The sequence below is a fragment of the Tasmannia lanceolata genome, unplaced genomic scaffold, assembly GCF_043159265.1.
Source record: "Tasmannia lanceolata isolate RefF3 unplaced genomic scaffold, GAP_Taslan_0.1 ptg000029l, whole genome shotgun sequence".
Lineage (NCBI taxonomy): Eukaryota > Viridiplantae > Streptophyta > Magnoliopsida > Canellales > Winteraceae > Tasmannia > Tasmannia lanceolata.
Genome location: NW_027518706.1, coordinates 4,054,289 through 4,078,545, shown reverse-complemented (window position 1 = coordinate 4,078,545; position 24,257 = coordinate 4,054,289). Strand labels below are relative to the sequence as shown.

The 24,257-nt window shown below is 36.4% G+C and overlaps 3 protein-coding genes and 1 long non-coding RNA gene across 4 annotated transcripts; 1 reads left to right on the top strand and 3 right to left on the bottom strand.

Moving 5' to 3' along the window:
- Nucleotides 1–2,929: 2,929 nt before the first annotated feature.
- On the bottom strand, nt 2,930–5,396 carry LOC143859241 (uncharacterized). The gene is made up of 4 exons (XR_013239208.1): nt 4,774–5,396; nt 4,068–4,269; nt 3,793–3,903; nt 2,930–3,306 (listed from the first exon to the last, which is right to left on the bottom strand). It is a non-coding gene; the product is annotated as an uncharacterized LOC143859241 (long non-coding RNA).
- A 2,278-nt stretch (nt 5,397–7,674) lies between these two features.
- Nucleotides 7,675–8,793, bottom strand: LOC143859446 (uncharacterized). Its single transcript, XM_077370154.1, has 2 exons — nt 8,425–8,793; nt 7,675–8,253 (listed from the first exon to the last, which is right to left on the bottom strand). The coding sequence occupies exons 1-2, from the start codon at nt 8,791–8,793 to the stop codon at nt 7,675–7,677; spliced, it is 948 nt and encodes a 315-aa protein (XP_077226269.1).
- Nucleotides 8,794–18,318: 9,525 nt separating this feature from the next.
- LOC143859445 (uncharacterized) lies at nt 18,319–18,666 on the top strand. The gene has a single exon (XM_077370153.1). It carries the CDS (start codon nt 18,319–18,321, stop codon nt 18,664–18,666), a length of 348 nt encoding a protein of 115 aa, XP_077226268.1.
- A 4,957-nt stretch (nt 18,667–23,623) lies between these two features.
- On the bottom strand, nt 23,624–24,034 carry LOC143859444 (receptor kinase-like protein Xa21). Its single transcript, XM_077370152.1, has one exon. The coding sequence runs from the start codon at nt 24,032–24,034 to the stop codon at nt 23,624–23,626; it is 411 nt and encodes a 136-aa protein (XP_077226267.1).
- Between the last annotated feature and the right edge of the window lie 223 nt (nt 24,035–24,257).

Here is a 24,257-nt window from a genome sequence, read left to right as displayed (position 1 = left end):
GGCGTATTAAATAATGTTACCGTTATAAACCAAAACAAAAGTGAGGACCAAAAGAGAAGTGAAAAAATAGAAACGAACCCAAAGCCCAAAGAGACGTATTCAATAACGTTACCGTTCTAATTAAGCCAAAAGATAAGTAAGAAAAGATAATGATTGACTTTGGGTTGTCAGCGTTCTAAAAAGTTTTTCAACATGTGTGAAGCATCCATCCGTCTCTTGTTATTTCCGACGGCCAAGATAGAAACAAACCCAAGGTTCTTTCGGTTCAAATATACATTCAAACGAACCCAAATAAGCCTCATGAAGCTCGCCAATTTAATAGGCAGTAATGAAAAAGGAAGTTGAATGACGTTTCTGTCGATGTCAGAAGGGTATCAGGGTCTAATTCCCAAGTCTACCATTTGATTTTTTTCCCTTCAAAGTGGTCCACAAAAGGGTCACCTTACAAAGAAATTTTTGTAATCATATTCCACTCCAACAAATTTCCTGTACGTGAACTGAAAAGCAATTAGTGTAGAGCATCTTCATGGTCCTGTTATGTAGAATTTGGCCTCCTAATATCCAAGTCTACGATTCTTGTAGAGGGGGGCGGGTGAAGAGATAATAAGGCAACTCATTTACATTATTATTATAGTCCATATTGAAGCGATAGTGGCACTAATTACATTTTAAATCAAAAGGCTTTATTATTTTAACTACAATTTTTTTTGAGAAACTCTTATTTCGAAAATGGATTATATATATAAATTAGAGACATAAAAGTGCCCATTGATCATGAATATTATTTGTGGCTATAAAAGTTTTGCAAATAAGAACAGAGACCCTATACGTCTCTCATTGAATTCGAATCGTGAGGAGAGTGCCAATGTCTTTCATTGTCAATGAAATCAATTAGCCAATGTGAGTATCAATATCAAAACAAGAGTGCCGAAAGTCATCAGATGTGGGATCACATTGAAATTGATCATCTCCGGAGTCTAGAAAAAGTTATAGTCCTCAGTTTGCATTCGACCTCAGGTCTAAGTTTGATGTTCACCGAATTTTTCCACTATCGCTTCAATATAGACTATAATAATAATGTAAATGAGTTGCCTTATAGAGGGGTCCACAAAAGCGACACCTACAAATAAATTTCTTGACTCCTAATTCCATTCCAAAAAATTTCTTCTAAGTGAACTGTATGGCGATTCTTGTAGAGCATCGTCTTTGTCCTCTTATGTAGAATTTGGCCTCCTAATTTCCAAGTCTACGATTCTTGTAGAGAAGATAAATGAACAGAGACAATAAGACTCATACCTGGTAGCTCCATCCGGGGGTTGAAGCTCTTCTTGTGCTGAGCAGAGACAAGATTTTATTTATTTTTTGTCTCCCAATTTCATTTGATCACACTCGACCTTTATACAGAACGAATTGATGTTGCATTTACTAACAACTACATTGTATTCACGATGTGTTACACACTACTCACATGAATGGGCGATGGAGTCATCTATTGACTTAACCTCATCAATTCATTCATTTATTAGGTCTTTAGATTAGATATCAGCCCAGAGCTTTCAGCCCTGTTGGTATTGGAACTCATCAATTCATTCATTTATTAGGTCTTTAGATTAGATATCAACCCAGGGCTGAATTGGTGTTGGAACTCATCAATTCATTCTTTTATTAGGTCTTTAGATTAGATATTAGCCCGGAGCTTTAAGTTGGAACTCATCAATTCATTCATTTATTAGGTCTTTAGATTAGATATCAGCCCAGAGCTGTTGGTGTTGGTTTTTTCTAGAATCGATTTTGCATTCAAAACTGATTACTGGACTGAAATTACATTTTATTTTGAGTCACATTATCAGTTTTGGACTAAAAATCTATTCTAAAAGGGTGGGGCCTGGAGAGAGCTAGATGTACGCAGCCTTACGCCCCTACTTTGCAGAGAGGATGTTTCTGTGACTCGAACCCGTGACCACCAGGTCACAATAGAGCAACCTAGAATATTCCATTGCTAACGATTTTTAGTGAACGAGAGTTTGCATACGTATCAGCAGGCTCTCCACACGGATTGTAGAGCATTGGTTTTACTAGCTAAGGACCTATTGGTTTTGGGTTTTTTAGAATTGATTTTTAGACAAAAACTGATTATATCGATTCTCATAATCCAAACGAAGAGGGAAAGCGAAATGAATCATATGAAAAGGGAAATCGATTTTAGGCGAGGCGTGGGAGGGTGGCTGATAAATTCGCACCTAAAGAATTCAGTTAGGCCCCATGAGAGGCGAATTTTTTGTTGAGGGGGCAATTTTATGGTGAATTTTTTTGTCAAAATAAGCTTATAGCATAACAACATAGAGAAAGGATACTATGATTAACAACATACAGATGGCAAATAAAACCGTCCAAAAATCATACATATCCCACAAAAGGTGTACGATGTAGATGCAGCCAGTGAGAGAAACTAATGAAATCATATAGATGGTGGTGGAAGGAAAGAGCAGACTTTTTAGGATAAGAACATGGAAAGAGAAAATGGCATATAAGTAGCAAGACCACAACGGCACAACATATTATCGTTCATTTATATGGAATAAGTAGTTTTCTAATATAGGATGAACCTAGATGTTTCACTTATGCTAAAATATCAAATTCAGATATGCTAAGAGCCCCTTACTGTCAATGTTTTACACAGAAAGAAACAATTCTAATAGAGAAAACTGTTCCTGTGTTGCGCAGGGAGTTACCTGCGCATTAATGGCTTAAAAAGCCACCAATTGGTTCGTATGGCGGGTCCACCTTTGCGGGGTCCACAAAAAGCAACCAATCGGTGGCTTTTTAAGCAGCACAGGAACACTTTTCTCATTCTAATAACCTGATGTAATTTATACAGTGACATTAGTCTAAATAGAAGTAATAGATAGAAAACATAGTTTGCCACATACATATGATTGTTCCCCTAATTTGCTCATTCCAAAAATATGGAGACATAAACAATTTAAGCACCATGCCAAAAGTTTTAATATATCTTCGAACTGCTTATTGACGAAGCAATTCAAAAGCATTCAGTATATATCAGAAAACTTGAATTAAAGGTTAGCACAATCTCTAATGGTGCAAACTGACCGAAGAGATTGAATATTGCCACCATAAACTCGATGTTTCGTTTATGCTGAAATATCAATTCAGATCTGGTAAGAGATTCTCATTGTGAATGATTTTACCCAAACACATGGCAGCTTCCACCATAAATAGTCCAAGAAATCAAAAGCCTGAAGCCCACAATACTTCCATTGTAAACCAGATGCATCACCTCTTCACCTGAACCTCACACATTAAAAAAAAAAGTAAATTAAAAATTATGCATAATTTCATAAAGGAAACAAAAGATCATGCAAGCAATCTACCACCTAACCTTTCACAGCCCAACAGAAACGTAACAACAACCCATCATAAAGTAGGAGAAGAAAATAATACTATTACTTTTAGTAGCACCAAAATTCTACTATTACCCTTGTTGCAAAAAGAAATTGAAAGAAACAATCTTAAGAAAGTAAATATATAAAATGCCAAAAAAAATGAATAACATTAATCTTGTGAGACAAAATGCAGAGCTCAATTTGTTTAATGGAGAGTTTTTCTCCTATTTGCAACCCTTAAAAAACTATTTATGAGAGCACGGTTTGTTTAATAGGGAGTTTTTTCTAGAGTTTACAATATAGAGTTACATGGCTGTGAATAAAAAACAGAAATCATTTTATAGAAACAGCTGTTATGCTACTAAACCCGAGATGTAAATGAGCAAACCTATAGTAGAAACAAAAATCTCTGGAAGCATTCACAATAAGCTCGATTCATGTCAGTTGCCTTGTCTCTCCCTCACAGCATTATTTATAAAGATTTTATTTGCTTAATCCTCTGCAAAGAGATCATTTTTCATGGGTAATATAACTTGAAACAGAAATACCATTGGCACACGATAGACAAACCTATGAAATATAGCAGTAATCAAAGAGAAGGGAAAGGAAAACGTTAAATACATGCAGGATAAATAATTTCAAGGAAAAGAGAAGTAAAATTACCTGCCGAAGAAGTTACATGTTATATTTGACCAAAATTTATTGTTGTTAGCAAACTATTCAGGAGCAGTGATGCTAAGATTCATCTGTGGACAGTAAAATTCTTTCAGCTATGGATAGTCCAATTCACCCATCGCCAGAATCATGCAATTTCCTTTTTTATGTCCCGCTGAATCATGAAATCTCTTTTTTATGTATCACTGAACTGGTTTGAATGCAATATCAAATGTCAAAAGCCATAGGATAAAATGAGCAATATGAAGAATAGTGAGGAAACATCCAAATATATCCATGAAGGATGCAAAAAAAATTTCATTAACTGAAATGTGATGTTTCATGGCTAATCTAATGTGAATCTCATATTATTTCTCCAACACAAAGCCACACATTAACTATCCATATATTTGGAATTTATATAATTCTAAACTTGCTGCTATATTAAACATCTGTTGGAAATCAAATTCAATAGAAGGGAAGCAAGTTTTCTACAGTTTTTTGAAAATCATTGGTGTATGTTAAGGTTGGATGATTTCAAAACAGTAATGTGAAGAGATTTGTGATTTACATATTTCATTGCCCGAATTAGTAAGTAAAATAATTGGGAAAAAAAGAATGGAACAATAACGACATAATTACTTTATTTTGCAAAGGAAAGGACTCGAAAGAAAGGCAACAAAATAAAAAACCCCTTGGAGTCTGTAGAGATGACCTAAGTTTAATCTTCAGGTGCTGAGATGCTTAAAAATCAAGTAATATTAGACTCCATGTGCTTTCTTTTCAAATCTACAGGTCAGAAACTACCATACAATCCAATCTCCAAAATGAAAACCTAGGAACCATAGAAGAGAGACCATCCAAAATTTCCAATAATCACTTCACCAGTCACTCTATGAAGGAAAATCCAATTACATAATCATGAGAAAAATAAAATTTAAGTTAATGAGCATTAAATGCAGCATGAGGAAAATGGTCTGTATTATCTTTATGGCAAAATAAGCAGAATTTATGGCAGTAGCATTTGAAATACAACCAAATTTACATTCATTAATGCTAACAGGTGATTTCCATGACAACTGGTCAAATAAAAGCAAATTTACATGAAATTCAACAATTACTAAAAAAACCAAGCTGGAAAATGTAGTAGATATAATCCAAACATTAGTCAATAGATGAGGAAAAAAGAGAGAAAAACAGGTTCTTTAATTTCTTATCTGTGAGCCAATGGATGAAAAAAGGTTTGTGTTTGTTACCAACATATTTTCATGCCAAATCCCCAAATTAGGAAAAAACAGATTCTGTAACCCAAACATAAAAAAGTTAAAAAAAATAAAATGAAAAACCAAGGATCACAACTATTGATAAAAGGAAAAGTAACGGGTCAGAGCAATTCAGAAAATCCAAAAAAGTAAAACATGCTCTCCGAGGAAAAGAAATACGTAAAAACTTGGAAAGAAGAGAATATAATCTATCGATCTATCTATAATAATATATACGGTAAATTACTGTTACATGCTGCAAATTTGAAAAAAATGACAAGAAAATATTGCCTTCTTGAAAAAACTCTACAAAATGCTATTTTATTAAAAGAAGGATTTTTTAGGACGAAAATATCCCTCAGCTTACTTTAATCATTCTCTTCTTAGTTTTACTTCCAGGTTTTACACTCTTTCATTTCTAGGTTTTACTCAGACCCATTTTGTGTGAAACAACCTCATTTTCCGGCCATAGAAGCCTTCTTCCCCTGCGAAACATCTCATTTCTCCGGCAGCAGATCCTCATTTGTCCTGAGACGGTAGGGGTGCAACTCGGCTCTAAAAGAGATTCTATGGCAAAGTCATATGTTTATCATTTTTGTGCTATAGACATCAAATGATTAGTTACTTTCAGAGAGGACGAAATCTTTATGCTAGAATTTGTAGAACCACCCTATTTCGATTGCAAGAGTGATCGGTCCAAGGTAGGTAATGTTTACCACCATTTGATATTTGAACGAGGTCTACTTGACTGAAGGCAAAAAGAGTTCCGAATGTTCCTGGAATGTTACTGGAATAAAAAAAATTAGTCGAAGCTAAAACGTCTCAGTCAAAGCCAAACAAATTAGTTGAAGCCAATTATATGGTAGTCGAAGCCAAAAAAACATTTGTCGAAGCCAAAAAAAAGTTCCGAATGTTACTGGAATTCAAAAGTTTTAGTCGCAGCCAAAAACATATTCGAAGCAAAAAAATAGTTATTCGAAGCCTAAAAAAATTTAGTCGAAGCAAAAAACAAAACGACGAATGTAACTGGAAACAGATTTTTGGCTTCAACCAAGCAATTTTTGGCTTCGAATAACCTTTTTCGCTTCGAGTACTTATTTTTGTGTCAAGAAGGAGAAAAAACAGTTATTCGAAGCCTAAAAAATTTAGTCGAAGCAAAAAACACAACAGCAAATGTAGGAAACACATTTTTGGCTTCGACCAAGCAATTTTTGGCTTCGACCAAGTAGTTTTTGGCTTCAAATAACCTTCTTTCGCTACGAGTACCTTTTTTGCATCGAGAAGGATAAAAACAGTTATTCGAAGAATAAAAAATTTAGTCGAAGCGAAAAGCACAACTGCGAATGTTACTGGAAACACTTTTTTGGCTTCGACCAAGTTTTTTTTTTTGCTTCAAGTACCTATTTTTGTGTCGAGAATGAAGAGATCTCGAAACCCTTTTTGAGAAAGATTTGAGAAGGAAGAAAGCCGATATGTCCAATTTTGTGCATTTCAAGCAAAAAACCACCAAAAAATTTCTTTTGCAAATGCAATTTGGAAGCCATTAAATAAGGCAGCATACAACTACTTATACATTATCAACTACTCTCTTCAATGGTAAAGTCTGGAGCAAAAGGCACACAAAGAAACTTAAGAGGTTTTACATAAACATTTAAAACAAAATAATGGCATATGTTTATGGCAATTGATGGGCCTAGCCAGCGCACTTCTTGCAGCCACAGCTCCTCATAAGCTTTTCAGAATGGGCGTAGTCGAATCCAAGAGGAAGGTTTTCCAGAATTTCTATAACTGCTCAAATGCACCTACGAGAAAAAAGAAGCTTTACAGGAGACACCTGACCTACCAAAAATATAACAACGACCAATTAATATTTGAATTTCTGATCAAAAGGCACTCTATATATTTCACATACCTATTGTACATAGGAGCAGATGGCCCAATGGGCGTCTGGTTGACTTGTTGAGTTTGTTTGGGAGGATTTTTACATGACCTTTTATTGTGGCCTAGTTGGCCACATGTACTGCAATTATGATGTACACCAACTTACAATCATCAAAGAGTGGGGAGGAACCTGCCACTACGATCGATCTAATGTAGGTAGCACCACATCTTCATAAGTGTCCCGATACTTCTCGGTGAGAAACCTTGGTTGGCAGAAATCATATTCATCATAATTCCTCTTGATTATGGATGCCATTGTATGTGAGCATGGTAGTCCAATTGTATGGAATAGACCACATGTACAGATTTTCTCCTCTAAGTCCACGATATCAACATTTGTTGACGACAGTACTTCAAATAAATACTGACCAATCGGGCGTGCTATATGGTGACGACCTTCACGACGTGAAAAATCAACGGGTCTCTGCGTTTGGAGTCAACTTTGTCTTCCACTGATGACCGATCTTCCGACAATGCTGGAAGAAGTCAGATATTTTCCATCGAATATGTTCTACCAAGGATGCAATCGGCAATGTCCTCGCATCCTTTAAAATTGCATTGAAGCATTCTGATCTATTCGTTGTCAACACATCATACCTACTATCCTGGAAATAGCAACTTGCCCAATGTTCTTTTGGCCAATGTTCCATTTCATCTCTAAAATGGCTCTCACGCAACGCCTTTGCAGCACCCCAGAAATACGCATAAAGCATGTCATCCTTAAATTTGACGTAAAAGTTAGCGCTGAGATGACGCATGCAAAAGCTATGGTATGAGTTCGGTAGCACCGTAGGTACTGCTTTTATCAACCCCTTTTGTCGATCAGAGCAAACTATAATAACTTTATTTTCTGATGACATGATATTGCGACGAAAGTGTGTTAAAAACCAATTCCAACTATCTTCATTCTCATTTTCGACGACAGCAAATGATATTGGAAACAACCCACCGTCTCCATCTACACCACATGCAACCAACAAAATGGCATGGTACTTGCCTCATAGATATGTCTCATCAAGCAGAACAAGTGATCTAAGTGAACGGTTGAAAGAACGTATAGAATGACCGAACGCCCAAAATAACCGAAGAAATGAATCATGTCCATTCCGAAATAGTTCTCTTTCTCGAAGAATATGAATAATGCTTCCATAATTTGATCTGACCAGCTCATGTGCGTATGCAGGCAAGATACGATATGAGTCATCTGTATTTCCACACTTAATTTCAATTATAATGTCCTTCGCATTGTGTGCCTTCCGATAACTGATGACTATGCCCCAATGAAGCTTGATATGGTTAATAATCAGACTTGGTTTGATTTCTTCAGGTCGACCGAACAAGCCTAAGCAAGTTTCAGCAGCCCAGACCGCTGTGACAAGTGGATGATCGTTACCACTCAATATAAGTGAACATGTATGATTGGGGATAAACGTCTTAACCCTCACATGATTCAAGTGATTGGTACCGGTAACACGCCAAGGGTAGCTTCTTTCCTTGCATCTAACAGCATACGTTGTAGGCGACGTAGTCATCTTCAGTAGAATTATTTAGGTCCAATTGACACCTGCATTGTTGTGACTCCTCAACGTTGGTACACTATAACTGATATTTCAAATTTCAAATGTAGAAGTTGCAAAACAGTCAGCTAAGAAATATAGTACCAGCCATTGTTCATTTGTTGGGCTGAATCATCTTCTCTAATGTTAATGTCGACCTCATTCATGACGTGCTTCCCACAGAATGATTCTTCATGATCCTTCCTCAGGTCGGCTTCATAAATGGGAGAAAGATTGACATTTCGTTGGTGTCGCGGAACCATTATCTGATGTGGCATGGAAGTAGAAGGCATGCTTGGGGGAGAAGATGGTGCACTTACACGAACTTCCTTTGGGGGCAATATAGATGAATTTACATTCAAGGAATTATAACCTTCATCTCTACTAGACTTATTTATGTATAGGCTTAAAGAATTGAACCCTCTACAATTATCAAAAAGCCTAAACGTTGATTGGAGGTCATCTTTGTCTGCAACATCATACAAAGTGGTCTGAAATTGATCAACAACATATCGGCATTTTATTGCTAACGAAACCTAACTTTCGTCTGTATTGATCTTACGGTGAATTAGAGATTGAAATTCCCGTAAATTAATTGGGCGATTCATGGTTAATAACTTCTTCTCCCCACCGACATAGTCATACGAAATATTATCCTTCAAATTCCCATCATAGTGCAGTGTAAAAGAAGCCATTTACCATTTTCCACACCTATCAAACCAATAACAAATTTACACTTAGGTTACTCGAAGGCAAATTTACTTACTGGAAGAGAAAGTAGTTGTTAATCCATTCCAATATAGATTAGTTGAATTCCAAATTTCCTACCTTAGGACCAAAATAGTTTAATCAAAGGCAACATATGTCACTCGAATCCAAAATAGTGAGTTGAAGCAAAAATCTATATTACTCGAATCCAAAAAAGGTTAGTCGAAGCCAAAAAGAGTTGGTCGTAGCCAAAATAAGTTACCCAAAGAGCTCTAACTAGCCAAAAGGGTAGTGGAAGCCAAAATGGTACTCACACGGGTTATTCGAAGCCAAAAAATAGGTTACTTGAAGCTAAAAAACTGTAACTCGAATCCAAAATCGATTACTCAAAGTGGAGTCGAAGCCAAAAAACGAACTCGAAGCCAAAAACATGTTATCCAAATCCAAAATGAGTCACTCGAAGCCAAAATAAGAAGTGAAAATTGGTAGTTGAAGGCAAAACAAAGTACTCGAAGCAAAATGAAAGTTATTTGAAGCCAAAAATGACACTCAAAGGCAAAAATAATGCTAGTCGAAGCCAAAAAAAGTTACTCCAAGCCAAAAATGACAGTCAAAGCCAAACAAAAATTTACTTAAAGCCAAAAAATCTGACTCGAAGCCAAAAAACAAATTACTCAGAGCCAAAAAAACGTTAGTCGAAGCCAAAAACGTGATAGGCGAAGCCAAAAAATATTTGTCGAAGCTAAAAAAATTTAATCGAAGCCAAAAGGTGTTAGTCAAAGCGGAAAAAAAAGTTAGTCGAAGCCCAAAACGAGGTAGTCGAAGCCAACAAAAATATTTGTCGAAACTAAAAATTTGTTAGTCAAAGACGAAAAAAGTTCCGAATGTTACTGGAATTCAAAAGTTTGAGTCCCAGCTAAAAACATGTTAGTCGAAGCATAACACCAGTTATTCGAAGCATAAAAAAATTTAGTCGAAGCGAAAAACACAACGGCGAATGTTACTGGAACCACATTTTTAGCTTCGACCAAGTAATTTTTGGCTTCGAATAACCTGTTTTTGCTTCAAGTACCTGTGTTTGAGTCGAGAAGGAGAAGGAGAGATCTTCAAACCCTTTTTGAGAAAGATTTGACGAGGCAGAAGGCCGATGTGTCCAATTTTGTGCATTTCAAGCAAAAAACTTTCGAATACCCTAAAAAATGAGAGAGAGAGAGAGAGAGAGAGAGAGAGAGAGAGAGAGAGAGAGAGAGAGAGAGAGAGAGAAAAGGAGATGATGTTAGATAGCGTTTAAAAAAATAGAAAGATATATATATACATATATATATATAGAGAGAGAGAGAGAGAATGAGATTTCAAGCCTATCTTCTTACGTACTACCGGAGAAAAGAGTAGGTTTCGCGGGAGAAGAAGAAGCACTTCGACTAGGTTAAAAATAGGGTTCGAACAAAATGGGTAAAGTAAAACGGTAAAAGAAGAAGGGAAGAAGAATAAAGGTACTGAGGGGCATTTTGGTCCTAGAATTTTGATTTTTTTTTTAAATCAGCATTTATTCGTTTTTTCTCAACAAGCGACATTTTCATGTCATTTCTTCAACTCTCCGACACGTAACAGTAATTTACCTTAATATATACTAAGCCTATAGGATTCCAAAATGTCATTCGTCTATTCCAAGAAAAAGTTTTTCCGCCCATGATTTCGGTCATGATCTGCTAGCCACCTTCTCTGAAGGCTACATCTCGCCCGTCCTTTGCAATTGTGTGTGTTCGGAGATTTGTCTTATTATCCGTGTTGAAAAACCTCATGGAAATACTATGTCCGTAAAGGTGGCTAGCAATAATAACTACCGAAAGAAGCTACCGATAATAATCATTACTTATTAAAGTTTTGTAGGGAAATTACGAACCATGGGTGCCTGTATATGACAATTACGAAAAAAACTACAGAGAAGAGGTTTCGAAATATGACAATTATGAACAAACTATTTCTCCTGATGAATTTTTTGGGGATATTACGACTCCAGCACACCTTGCGAAATATTTACAACTTCCGGGCACCTGAAGAGGAACACCATATTATGGAAACCTCTATAGAATGGAGGACTAGGATTAGCCTATGGAACTGAATTTACGGGCACGACCTATTGATGTTGTGTTCCATCACATCGACAGTTTGGATCAACCGCTGATGTCGTCCGTACAGTTCTTTGTCTGCCGGTGCATCGCACGGGTTTTTTACTAGTATATATATATATATATATATATATATATATATATATATATATATATTACTTAATGGTATTTATTTGATGTGTTTACTAAACGAGCTGAACCCAAACCCAACCAAGCTCGAGCTTGGCTCAGCTCGGCTCTGGCTCGTTCATTTCCTAAACAAGCCGAGCCGAGCTCGACCTTTGTTGAATTTTGCCGAGCTGAACATGAGCCCATAGTATAAAGCTTGTCACGAACACGAGCTGATGCTCCAACTAAGCTAGCCGAGCCCGAGCACACCAAAGTTCGGCTCGGCTCATTTGCAGCCCTATCTGGCGATGTCTCAGTGAAAAATGAAAATCAAGTATATATATTATGGATTGTCTTTCATTAGACAACACATACATTTCCGTTGGATAAGCTTGGATTAAATCTGAAATCTCATGATTAAGAACCATTTAAATCACAGGTCGAAGATTACAGTGAAGCAAAAGCTTGGTCAAATACCTTCATTATAGAGGCGAGATTTATGGTCCAGAACTGATAATATAATCACACCACACTAGAAAATGTGGCTCAAGTGCAGAAAAGCTTATTTGCCCTCGAGCTTAAAAAACCATGGGGGCCCACTTTTTTTAATGATCCAAAGCATTCATTTGATAGGCCCTTGCATAGATAGCGTGTGAACAAAAAATCAGCCCCATAGGATCATCCTAACCCTTCCATTTGTGGAGGTTAAAAATGGGTAGATTTGTGGAGGTTTAAATCTGTCCATTTTAACCTCCACAAATGGAAGGGTTTGGATCATCCTATGGGGCTGATTTTTTGTACACACCCTATCCCTCTTTGGACCATCCAAATAAATGCTTTGGATCATCCAAAAAAAGTGGACCCACATGTTTTGCAGAAGGCATTTCGCGGATGGCTAATTAACAAAACTTTCAAAATAAATTCAATAAGTCAAATTCATTTCATCCTTCAGTTAAAGTAAAAAGTCAATAGAATCTAATGCTCAAATGCTAATTAACAAAACTTTCAAAATAAATTCTCCAACTCTTCGGCAGCATTTACACCTCATGTTTTAATGGGGTGGGGCCCTTAATATCCTAATAGGGTGAGTCTAAGTAACTAAACTGAAGCTCATGATTAGGGTGGGGCTCACCCTTTTACCTCATGTGTTGATGGGGTAGGTCCAGATATCCACCCGAGCCCATGCACAGCGTAGATCCACTATTTTACACCTCGTGCTTTAATGGGAGCGCCACATATACCTTGATCATTTTACAAGGTAATTTGTTTTCACGGTAAATCCAGTTCTCCAAGGGAGATGAAAATCCTTATACTTACTATTCTAAAAGGGAGAATCCCATATTTTTCGACACGTTCTTTCCGTCTATTCCCTTCCACGTCCCGCGTTGAATTCCGTTAAACTTCTACGTGTGTCCTTTATTTTCACGGACGCCAGCTGTCACCTTTTCTTAATGTATTTTCATCTATGCTTTTTCATTCCTCTGCATGTATCATTCCCTCACCACCACCTGTCATCCGGTCTAATGCTACTTTCATCTATGCAGTTATCATCGCATCCCTCCACCTGTCCTTTAGTTTTGTATGTGTGTGTTAGTTGCAATGACCATAATTAGAAAATTTTCCTAATATTTGAATTATTTTATTGTTTTTATGACTTAATTTGAAGTCCACAAAATCTCAAATAAGAGAAATTCTTTTTTAATTTTCACAATGAAAAATTAATGACTTGTTTCAAAATTATAGAAAACGGATATTAAAGTGAAAACTAAACGCATCCTAATCTAGCAACAATAAAATTCAAAAGAATAATTTTCCGATGAATTTTTATAGCAATATCCTTTTCCATTCATTCCAGCCATCAGTATGTGAGATTTGTTTTTCGCTTCGGTGTGTCACCATAGTTACAAAATCATTTGATTAATTGAAAAAATCTTATTAAATTTTTACGTCCCATTGTAGACAATCTAACAAAGAAAAATAAATAAATGCATATATACAAAAAAAAAATTGTTGTGCGTGTTGTAAATTGAAGACCACATTACGTTTTTCTCGCATATTTCTAAATTTCGGGCGAAATCTATCGAAATCAATTTAGGCTTGATTTTATCCCATACAAAAAAAAACCGATTTTTAAAAAAAAAGTGAGGAGCGTGACCATCAAAATACGATAGTGGTGATATCAATACCCTTTAATAATTACACTAGCTGGCCCTGTCTTTTATTATATAAAGTGCTATCATCCTAAGGAAATGATTTTTGGGGCACAACCCATGTACATTGTGGCCCATCAAGGGCCCCTATGGTGTGGGCTCTAAAATACATTTTGAAAAAAAATGGTGAATTCTTCCTAGAAGGGGATGAATCTATCACAGCCCATTATGAAATATGGTATAAAGTTCAGGAAACTAGTGTTCCCGGTGATGAGAGATGTCTAAAAAATGGGGAAAAGGACGATGAGTTAAAAAAATCTACCATGTGCATTATACTCACAAATTTATCGAATGATGTGATTTGCAAAATCCCCTCAAATGTGATGACTCCATTTGAAAATTGTCCAAACAGAAAGACTCTTTATGAAAATAAAGCAAAGTAGACGTGTTCTTTTGCAAAAACCCCTTCTAAATTGCCACCATATAAATATGCGATAGATCAACCAATTAGGGCGCTGTTGAAGCTGATTTTTGCAAGGACGCCCTTCATTATATCATTCCTCTAATTGTTATTGTTCTAGGTTTTAATTTTAATTAATCATTTAAAAGAGCAGAAATTTCTTAAACCCAATTCACCCCCTTCTTGGGTTGCCACTTGGGTTAACGGGTTGCTTCGTGTTTCTGTGGGCCTATACCACCATGTCCATGCGTCATTACACTATAGGCAGCCCAATTTTGACCCAACACATTAAAATCTATTTTATATCTGAAATTTATATCTGAGATTTCTATTGCTATTGAAAATCTATATCTGAGATATCTATAGCTAGGGTAGATTTTAAATGTAATCTCAAAAGATATTGACAAAATCCAAATTCTCAGCTATAGATAGCTTCTACGCGCCCTTTAAAAATTGGTGTATGTGTTATCAACTTGTCTCAAGCCAAGATGAAGTCCTTTGCTCCTCTCTTGATGTTGGTGTTAACTAACCAACTTCTCCAAAAGCTTAAGCTGTTGGAGAAAGGCGCTATTTATCTTTTATACTTTAACAGTTGGGCCTTCTGCTCACACTTTCGTTTGGTAAAATATATATTTTCTATTTCTTTTTTTCTTTTGGAAAATCTACTTGTTTATATCTTACTATATTTCAAGGGAGTTGGGAATTGCCATGGATATTATTTTACAAGCTTTTTTTTTTTGGAAAATGGTTGTGTATGAAAAGACTGTAGTACATGAATAAAATTGTGGTCCCACTTCAATGAGGACCGAAACTGAAACGTTCCGAAACCAAAATTGCCAAAATTTACCAAATTTCGGAAATTTCGGTGAAATTTCTTGATAAAATATTAATTTTTTATTCTTTTACAAAATTTCAGCCGAAATTTCGGCCCAAGAAAACAACATTTCGAGTGCTTCTACTCAATTTCAGCTGAAATTTTGGGATTTCAGCTAAACTTTTGGTTTCGGTGAGGATCGAAATTTAAAACATTGATAGTGTATATCCTTGCCATCGGTCACTAATCTCTTTGGTTTTTTTTTTTTTTTTTTTTTTTTTCACGTTGACAGGTGTCATCTCAGCACAACAACAAATGTGCCTGAAGAACGACTCTTTACCCAGTTGCGAAGCAATGCAATGTACCCTGTTATGTGCTGCCTCATATCCAGTGTCTATCTTTAACAAGTGTATTGACCAAATGCAATGCCAGTATGGCTTCCCATCCTGATGTGGCATCATACGTCCACCTCAGCCCCCTATTCTTTAATTTCTCTCACAACTTAATTTTTGAGGATTTCTAAGGAATTTTGAATAAAATGCTGACCTGGCATCAATTTTACCTTTGTTCTTCTTTGTATATTAGCAAGTAGTGGGACCGATAGCGCGATCCACGGTTCTTAGTTATTCTAGATCGAAAAGAACCCGTGAATTTTTATTTTGAACAGTAAAAAAATCAAAAAACATAACTGTGGGTCCTACAATATTAGATAATCATATCCATAGAATGATCCTAACCCTCCAATCAGTAAATGTTCCGATCCGGTGCTGTCCATTTTTAAACTTATATCGATCGGAGGGATAGGATCATCAAATAAAGCAATCTGGGGTATTATCATAAATTGAATGTATCTCCATTCTCCAAGTCTAAATTGAATGTGTCTCCATTCTCCATTCAACCCAGGTTATCCCTCGGGCAATTTCCTAAGTTTCTGGCAAAATCTTGGGCAAGGGAAGGATATTTACATGCACAGGTAGTTTCAGTTCCTTCTTCGTCGGTTTCTGGCAAAATCATTTCTTTATTCTATACTTCTATTAGAAAATACACGATGGGTGGCCGCACAAAGCCATATTTTTCCAAAAAGTACATTAGGGCCCACTCTATAGGATGATGCAAACCGTCCATTTGTTGGGCCACAACATAAATAGGTGGTGCCCCCTAAATCATTTCTATAGGATGATCCTAACCATCTATTGAGGGACTGCACATCATATGGCCGGATCATCCTATCGGAGGGTTAGGATTATCCCATTGAAACGATTTTTGGGACACAACCTATTTACGTTCTGGCCCAACAAATTGTACGGCCACCCATCATATAATATCTCGTTTTATATTATTTTATTTTTATTATGTTTCTAAGATATTAAACTCCATTTCATTAGATAGAACTCATTACTGCACCAATTTTTTTTAACAAAAATCTTGAAACCTTTGTGTCTATTTCTTTATCTTCTAAATAAATTAATTAACTCATCACGATGAGAAAACGAGGATAAAATTTGCTTTTATTTTCATATTAGGAACAACAAACCCGCGATTCAAAGCGTCTTTTCGCTATTTGAATTTCGAATGATAATTTGATTTTGAGTGATACAGAAATGCTTAGGATAACAGGACTATATCATTTCTTTTAGGGAAATGATATCACCTCACTTTAATTAAAAAGTACGGTATGTCCCGCACCATAGGATGATCCAAACCGTACATTAAATGGGCCACAGCCTAAGTAGGTTGTGCCCCAAAATTCATTTCCATTGGTTGATCCTAAATTCCTAACCCGGAGAGTTTGGATCAACTCTCTAATATCCAGTCCCTCTATAGATCGGAGGGTTAGGATCAACCTATGGAAATGATTTTTTGTACGAGATCCGCCACCTTCGTCATCCCAGAATTGCCAAGCTTGGCGTTGACCTTCTGAAATCGTGCAAAAGCGAAGTCCGCAACCCTTGTTTTCTAGACTCCTCGTTTATTAGGCCCTCAATTAATTAACTATTTTTTTTTTTTTATCACTGTGAGTAGCTATCATAAGTACTGTTTATCTGATTTTCTTCCCACCACTTGTTTGCACACATTGCATTGAAATACAATACAATTGATTTCTCATAATAAACAGAAAACATTTTCTTGCACTCTTTAATCTCAATTAAATCTCTCTCCACTGACATCTCTAGTAGCTTGCCTATCTTGGGATTGCATATTCCCACAATCACATTCATTCTGTCTTACAAATATTGGACTATTGATTTTCTTTATCTCTCCAAGTTGAGTCATTATTGTATTTGTTAGTCACCTGTTGCTTTGGCATTTACATTTTCTAATGATTTACAACCCATACCCTTCTCCTTAGAGCTTCAGAAAAGCACATTCTTTTATTACCCATGCCCTTCACCTTTTAAGTACAAAACCAACCCAAAAGTCACTCAAATTTACAAAAGCTTTAAAATGCCCATTTTTCCATTCAATGAGATATAGATCTCCTCCAAATCTTCAATTAGAACAAAAAACCCTTGCTTTCATGCCATCTTTACTTTAAAATCAAACCCAAATCCGATCCTTTTAAAATCCTTGATTGATGCCCTAAAAATGGTAGTTTTTCACCCATTTCAACTATAAATATGCCTCCCTACAACCCTCTAAACCACGAAATTCACAAGAGCAAAGCCTCACAGCTATAAGCTTTCAACCTCTCTATTTCTCAAAACATTTTCTTGCACTCTTTAATCCGGATTAAATCTCTCTGCACTGACATCTCTAGTAGCTTGCCTGTCATGGGATTGCATATTCCCACAATCACATTCACTCTGTCTTACAAATATTGGACTATTGATTTTCTTTATCTCTCCAAGTTGAGTCATTATTGTATTTGTTACTCACCTGTTGTTTCAATTCTGTTTTACTTTCTTAATCACCCAAACTGACACACTTCACAGACCACATATCTCAACTGATTTTCAAATCATTTCCAGGAACTCAAATTAATTGACATCCAAATTGGACATTTATTTTGACCCACATATCATCTAAACCTCAATTCAACAGACTTGCTGCTATTAGATCAGTTCATCCATCTCGTCAAATCATTTGCATCTTGAATCTTAATTTTCAAGAGAATCAGAAGGCGGAGGAGTCATGCGTGACTCTAAAGCAAAGGTTATCATTGCCTTCGCCTATTTCTATGGGACATCCACCAACATGGTGGCAGAAGCGAGGGCACTCTTGGACGGTCTTAGGCTATGCAAAGCTTTCGGAATAGTGAACCTCGTGGTGGAATCGGATAGCAAGGTGTTGATGGATCTCATTTCAAAGAAAGAGAGCCACCCATGGTCCATCTCCTCTTACTGGTTGGAAATGATGCTACTCATGGATCAACTTCGCCCCTCCCATCAACACCAATTCAGAGAAGGCAGTAAAGTTGCAGATGCACTCGCAAATGAAGCCGTCATTACTAAATCGAACCAAGTTTTTCAGGCCTGGTAAGAAATGCCAACTACGGCCCGTGGGGCTACAAGATGTGACTTCCAAATCTCCGGACGAGGATGACCTAGGTGGTGGGCGGTATATAGGGAATATGTTTTTTTTCACCCTTTTGGGTTCAAATTTAGAGCTAGGCGATGAGCCCTCCTCTAGTAATTTTGCAAATACTATATAATATTTTGAGGTCCTCCCCGGGGCAATTATCTATTATGGGTTAAAGAAAAAAGCTTAGACTTTCGTATCTAACATTTAAAATTTACGCTTTTATAAAAAAAAGGGAAATGATATCAACACTCACATGTTTTAATAAGAGGCACTCAACGCTTAGCGTTTAAAGGGCTTGAAAGGGCTTTTTAAAAACTGTAATATACTTCTGACAGCCCTTTAAATGCTAAACGACAGTAGACTTGAGTGTCTCCTATTAAAACATGTGAGTGTTGATATCATTTCTTTTGAATTTTTTTTTCCAATCCAAAAGGGCCTTAAGCTCTCTACCTCTCTCTCATGGGAATATGATAAACATATTGAATTTAAAATAATATAAAAGATAAATAAATAAATAAAATTAAAACCCACCTTGAGGGAGGTCATAGTCATACCAAGGAAGCAGGAATCTCTACTCGGAATGGGGAGTCTTAATTCCCTGAAAATCGATTCGGAAACGGGAATCTTCTCGATTCCCCATTTTTGGGAATCCCGTTTCGTAAACGTGGGAAACGCGATTCCCACTCTCTCGGAATCGAATTTCCCATAGAGAGGGAAGTCGTTTCCTATCTACCCTCCTTGACTCCTCTTCTTTTCCTCTTCTTAGTATTTACACGTAAAGTCATGTAAGTACTTAAGATTTACAAACAAATTAGGGACTAACCCCAATTTGAATCTATTAAAAATAGTTTCAAGACCCAAATCTAAAAGGATAAAAAGTTAACTTTCCAGTTCTAGTACAAAATTCGAAAAAAGCGTCGGGTCAAAATCTTAACTTTCAAATGATGGGGTATATTTCCAATTTTAAAAATCATAAATTCTATCATGTCCAAACATTGTTAGGTATCAAAAATCAGATAGATTAAATCTCATAATTTGGTTTCTAAAAAATTTTCTTCTTGTCAGACACTGGTCAACGCACTGGTCAACATAGTTGCTAATAGTGATTTTCCTTTAAGTAAATGTTGGACCTTTTAATAAAAAGTATTTTTTAAAATATTTGCTTCATATAATTATTTCTTATATTTTTTGGTAATTTTTTATTTTCTAATTTTTTTTAGATATTTAACTATTAAAAAAAATTCTCCGGCCCTTCACGCTTCCCGCTTCTCACCTTCATGAGAGCCTTCGCTCCCCCCGGTTACAGCTTCCCGCTCTGGCAACCTTGGGTCATACACCTTGGCCAAAATGAAAAATCCAATGGGCGGATCGTGAGATTACACAATGACAATGCCAAGGAGTGATCCTCCGTTTATAATTTAGGTTCACTCTAAATCTCTCTCATTAGACATGTAGAATGAAGATATGATCAAAATTTCTTTATTTGTTGTTTGTTCTTATCAAGTGGGATAAGATAAAACGAGAAGAAATTAAAGATACTAACAATCAACTAACAATCTCTCACTTGGCCTTAAAAATTTTTTTAAATCAAATTCCACTCATACCCAGTACAAATAGATAGACCTAATTATTTTGATTGCATGTGCCCCGTATCAAAGTATTTATAAAATAAGATTTTCAAAAACAAAATTGTCAGGAATTATTATCAAGATCAACTTATTCTGTGAACTCATGCCACAGATACTGTAAATTCCTACCTCAATTCATATTATGAACTCCGGCCATAAGCATAGTGTGAGCATCTTTATGGTGTACCTGTGTGGGTCGAACCTATATTCTCTTCGCATTCTTTCTTCATTGTTGCTTGGATTCGCCAGATTTGTATCAGAAGAGAACAAGTATACAAAAGACGTAAGAAATCTTACATATGCGAATATTATTTTCACCACCAAAAAACATCATCATCCATCTCCCTTCTTACATTTTCTAAGATTCCTAAATACTAAGAGATAGATACCAAATAGGAAAGGCTAGCTACAAAATTTGCAAAGGATAAGAAATAGCTAAATATATAAAAAAGTAACTCTCAGTGTAAATAGAAACTTTCCCATATCCAAATCTTTCATATTTCCAACTACTAACTTTATGGATGTTGCTGCTTAAATATACCTTATTCCTCATGATTTGGTTTCCGATTTTCAAGTTTGTTAAACTTCCATAATATATATCCTCAAAATTTGTTGCTAATTTTTTGGACTACATCTAAGACATTCCAAAACCGGCCCGTTGCGAAGCAGCCTCATAAAGCGCCAACCCACAATCTAAAGTTAAAGTGTTTGTTTTCCACGGCCCCAATCCCAACACCAACCGATTACACCCGGAATCCTCAACGGCACTATGAGAATTGCCACCCCTTCACAAAAAGAGACCTAGAATTTTAATCGATTCAGCCTCAGTCTAAATAAGCCTTTGCTTTCACCCAGTTAACCACCCATCCACCTTGTTTATGTAGCTGAATATAACCCACTAGAAACCTTTCCTTACTTCCATCTTCATACCCAACTAACACACTATTCCTCTTCCTTAGACTTTCACCGAGACCCTCTTATACTTTCAGCCGACCACCTCTCTTAGCCTTCTTTATCTTTTTTTTATTACATAGGGTATCCCCACCCCTAATTTTTAGGGCGGGACTATTCCCTAAGAATGCATGCAATCACCCGTAAACGATGTGCATCTGGTATGCTTCACTCTCTTAGTCATGGGTATGTTCCTTCTTGATCGTTTGCTACACCTCAACCACCACTTTTTGAATTCCTTAACAAGTCAAGAATTCCCTTTACCCTCCTTGATCATCGCAACCCATGAACTTCCACTTCTTGTTTTTTGATTCACCTTTAACCACCTTTCTTTAACCTTCAAACAACCTTTTGAAATCCTCCCCTACCTCCATTCTTCACTCCCACCTTCATAATCACCCCTATAATTTCAAGCAGAGACAGAGCAAGGAATTTGCTCCAGGGGGCAGCAAAGAGTTGTTATGCAATAATCAATACGTCAATCGAATTTGATTATCCAAATAAATTATACCTAATTGTAGTATCTTATACAAGATAGTGAAAACATGTCATTTGTAATGTGATTTATGCAAAACTTGGTCCTCAAAAGAACTTCTCCTTGGTAATCATTTTTAAAGTTGTATCTTTCTCGGTTTATCCTTACACTAGGTTAGTTCTCGCTCTGATACCAACTAATGCAACGGATTGAACGTAAAGTTTGTGACTAGTATATACAGGGGCGGAGGCACATATAGCTTGAGGGGGGCCATGGCCCCCCCATGACTTGCAAAATTCCTTTTATGGGTGCATGGTTATACATGCATGCCTAACTAGTTTAGTGGCCATGCCCCCCCCCCCCCCCCCCAATGACCAATGCAGAACAGTGTAAATTAATCCCCCCCCCCCCCCCCCCCCCCCGACTGTTAATTCCTGGCTCCGCCCCTGAGTATATAATAAGAAGATAAGCACTAGGATCCACTAAAGGAGGAGAGAAATAGATAGAAAATGTCTCTTGTATGTTATTCATTAAAAACACTCATAACATGTTTAACAAACTAATAAAATATAAGGAATGTAATGATAAATTTCTTCAAAACCATTACATCTATTCTTTCGCATATAAATGCCATCAACATTAGGAAGAGACAAATAAAAGGGAGTAATACTACGAAAATTGGGGTTCAATCACACAGAAAAAAGAAAATTTTGGTTTGGCCTCTTTCATTGCAATGGCTCCAAACATGCTTTTGAGGATGGCTATTGATACACATAAATTAAAAAAGCTCATCCTCAAAGAAATGGAAGGCATGGACGGAAGTAGCTTCTGGCTTAAGGAGGTAAGTTCCTTAGGATTCCTGATAAGGATTTGAATATCGAATTACACCTAAAAAACAATGTCAGGTGGACATGGTTTCAAACTCCAATTGAAGAGCTTTTGTTTTCATCAAAACAATATCATGCAAATGGAAATGGAAGTGGGAGAGTGAGGCAAAACAAACTATAAATAGCTTTTTTCTGTTGTTACCTACTATTTGTTTGTACTTCTCTTATAGTTTGACAGAGAACCCACCGACCTCAAATCTAAAATCTCAAATCTCAAATCCCAATTAATCACCCCACAATGGATTGGATTTGAAAAGTTTTTCTTTTTTTCATGTGGTTAGAGTAGAGTCGAAGGTGGTGCTGTAGCATTCACCCTTCCTAAAATAGGGTGTTCTTCACCGATCTTTTAAGAGAATAATTCCAGACTTTATTCTTTCTAAAATGGGGTTTTATAAAACGCCCCATATTCCTCGTAATTAATTGGTTTGTGCGTGATGAGTTCAATAATGGAAAAAATCAGGGGGTCACCAAGACTGAATGTGAAGAAACACATTCATGAATTTCAAAGGAGAATAAAAAGGAGAAAAATAGGAGAGAGGGTTTCTCCTCAAATTTGAGAAGCTCATCGTCATGGTGAGAAGCTCAAGGCTTCTCATCAAATTTCAAAAAATCCATGGCTATCTCACTCTACACAGACTTGGAGAGAGGGTTTCTCTAAGACTGAATGTGAAGAACAAAGCCTTCTTCCACAAACTTATCTATAATTTCCAACATGGTTCATAGCCAGGGTTTAAAATTTCGGTTCGGTAACCGTTTCGGACCCCACTGAAAACTGAAATATCGGTGAAATCCGAAATTTCGGTCCGAAATTTGGTAATTTCGTTCAAAATTCCGGAACGAATTTTTGAAATTTGTCCGAAATAACCACATCGCATCTAATATAACATTAACTTACAAACACATAGAAGAAACCACATGTAAGATAGTAATCTTTGTCCAATAAGAAACAAAAGCGGATGTAGCAGTGAACTTCATCATACTCTGTGGATCCCAGCACCAAGATATATGTTTCTAATAGAACACATTTCCTTTACAATGCCTCCCATCTCCATTCGTTCTCTCGGAGATTCTGCAGAACACACCACTCCAATCCTCACTAAAGATACCAAACACTCTTGCAAACGACGTACCTTATCTTTGTAATTCTCAGCAGCATTTGTAGCTCTTTCTTCATCATCATCTAAAAGTATTAATGGATCCAGAATCTCCATCACTCGATTAGGCAAAGACAACTGGACAAATTTGTGAAGACTTAGGCCATCCTTAAACATGTCATCTGTGGGGCGCTTTCCAGTGAATATCTCCAATAAAAGAATCCCATACCTATACACATCTCCGGCTGTGGACACATGACCACCTGCCCCATATTCTGCAATTCCACACATCTTTTACACTTTTTGTTGTGATAAAGGATATAAGACAATAGTTAGAAACTAAAAGTAAATATGAGGTTTGATTTTGAAAAAAAGGTGGAAATTTTATCAAAGAGATGATAGATAATTGAATGATCTCTCTTCACATATAGAAACCTAAGTTGCATGGAAAGAGTCTAGACTTTTTAGAGAAACACATAAGAAACGATTTTGCACAATGAAAGAAAACATAGAA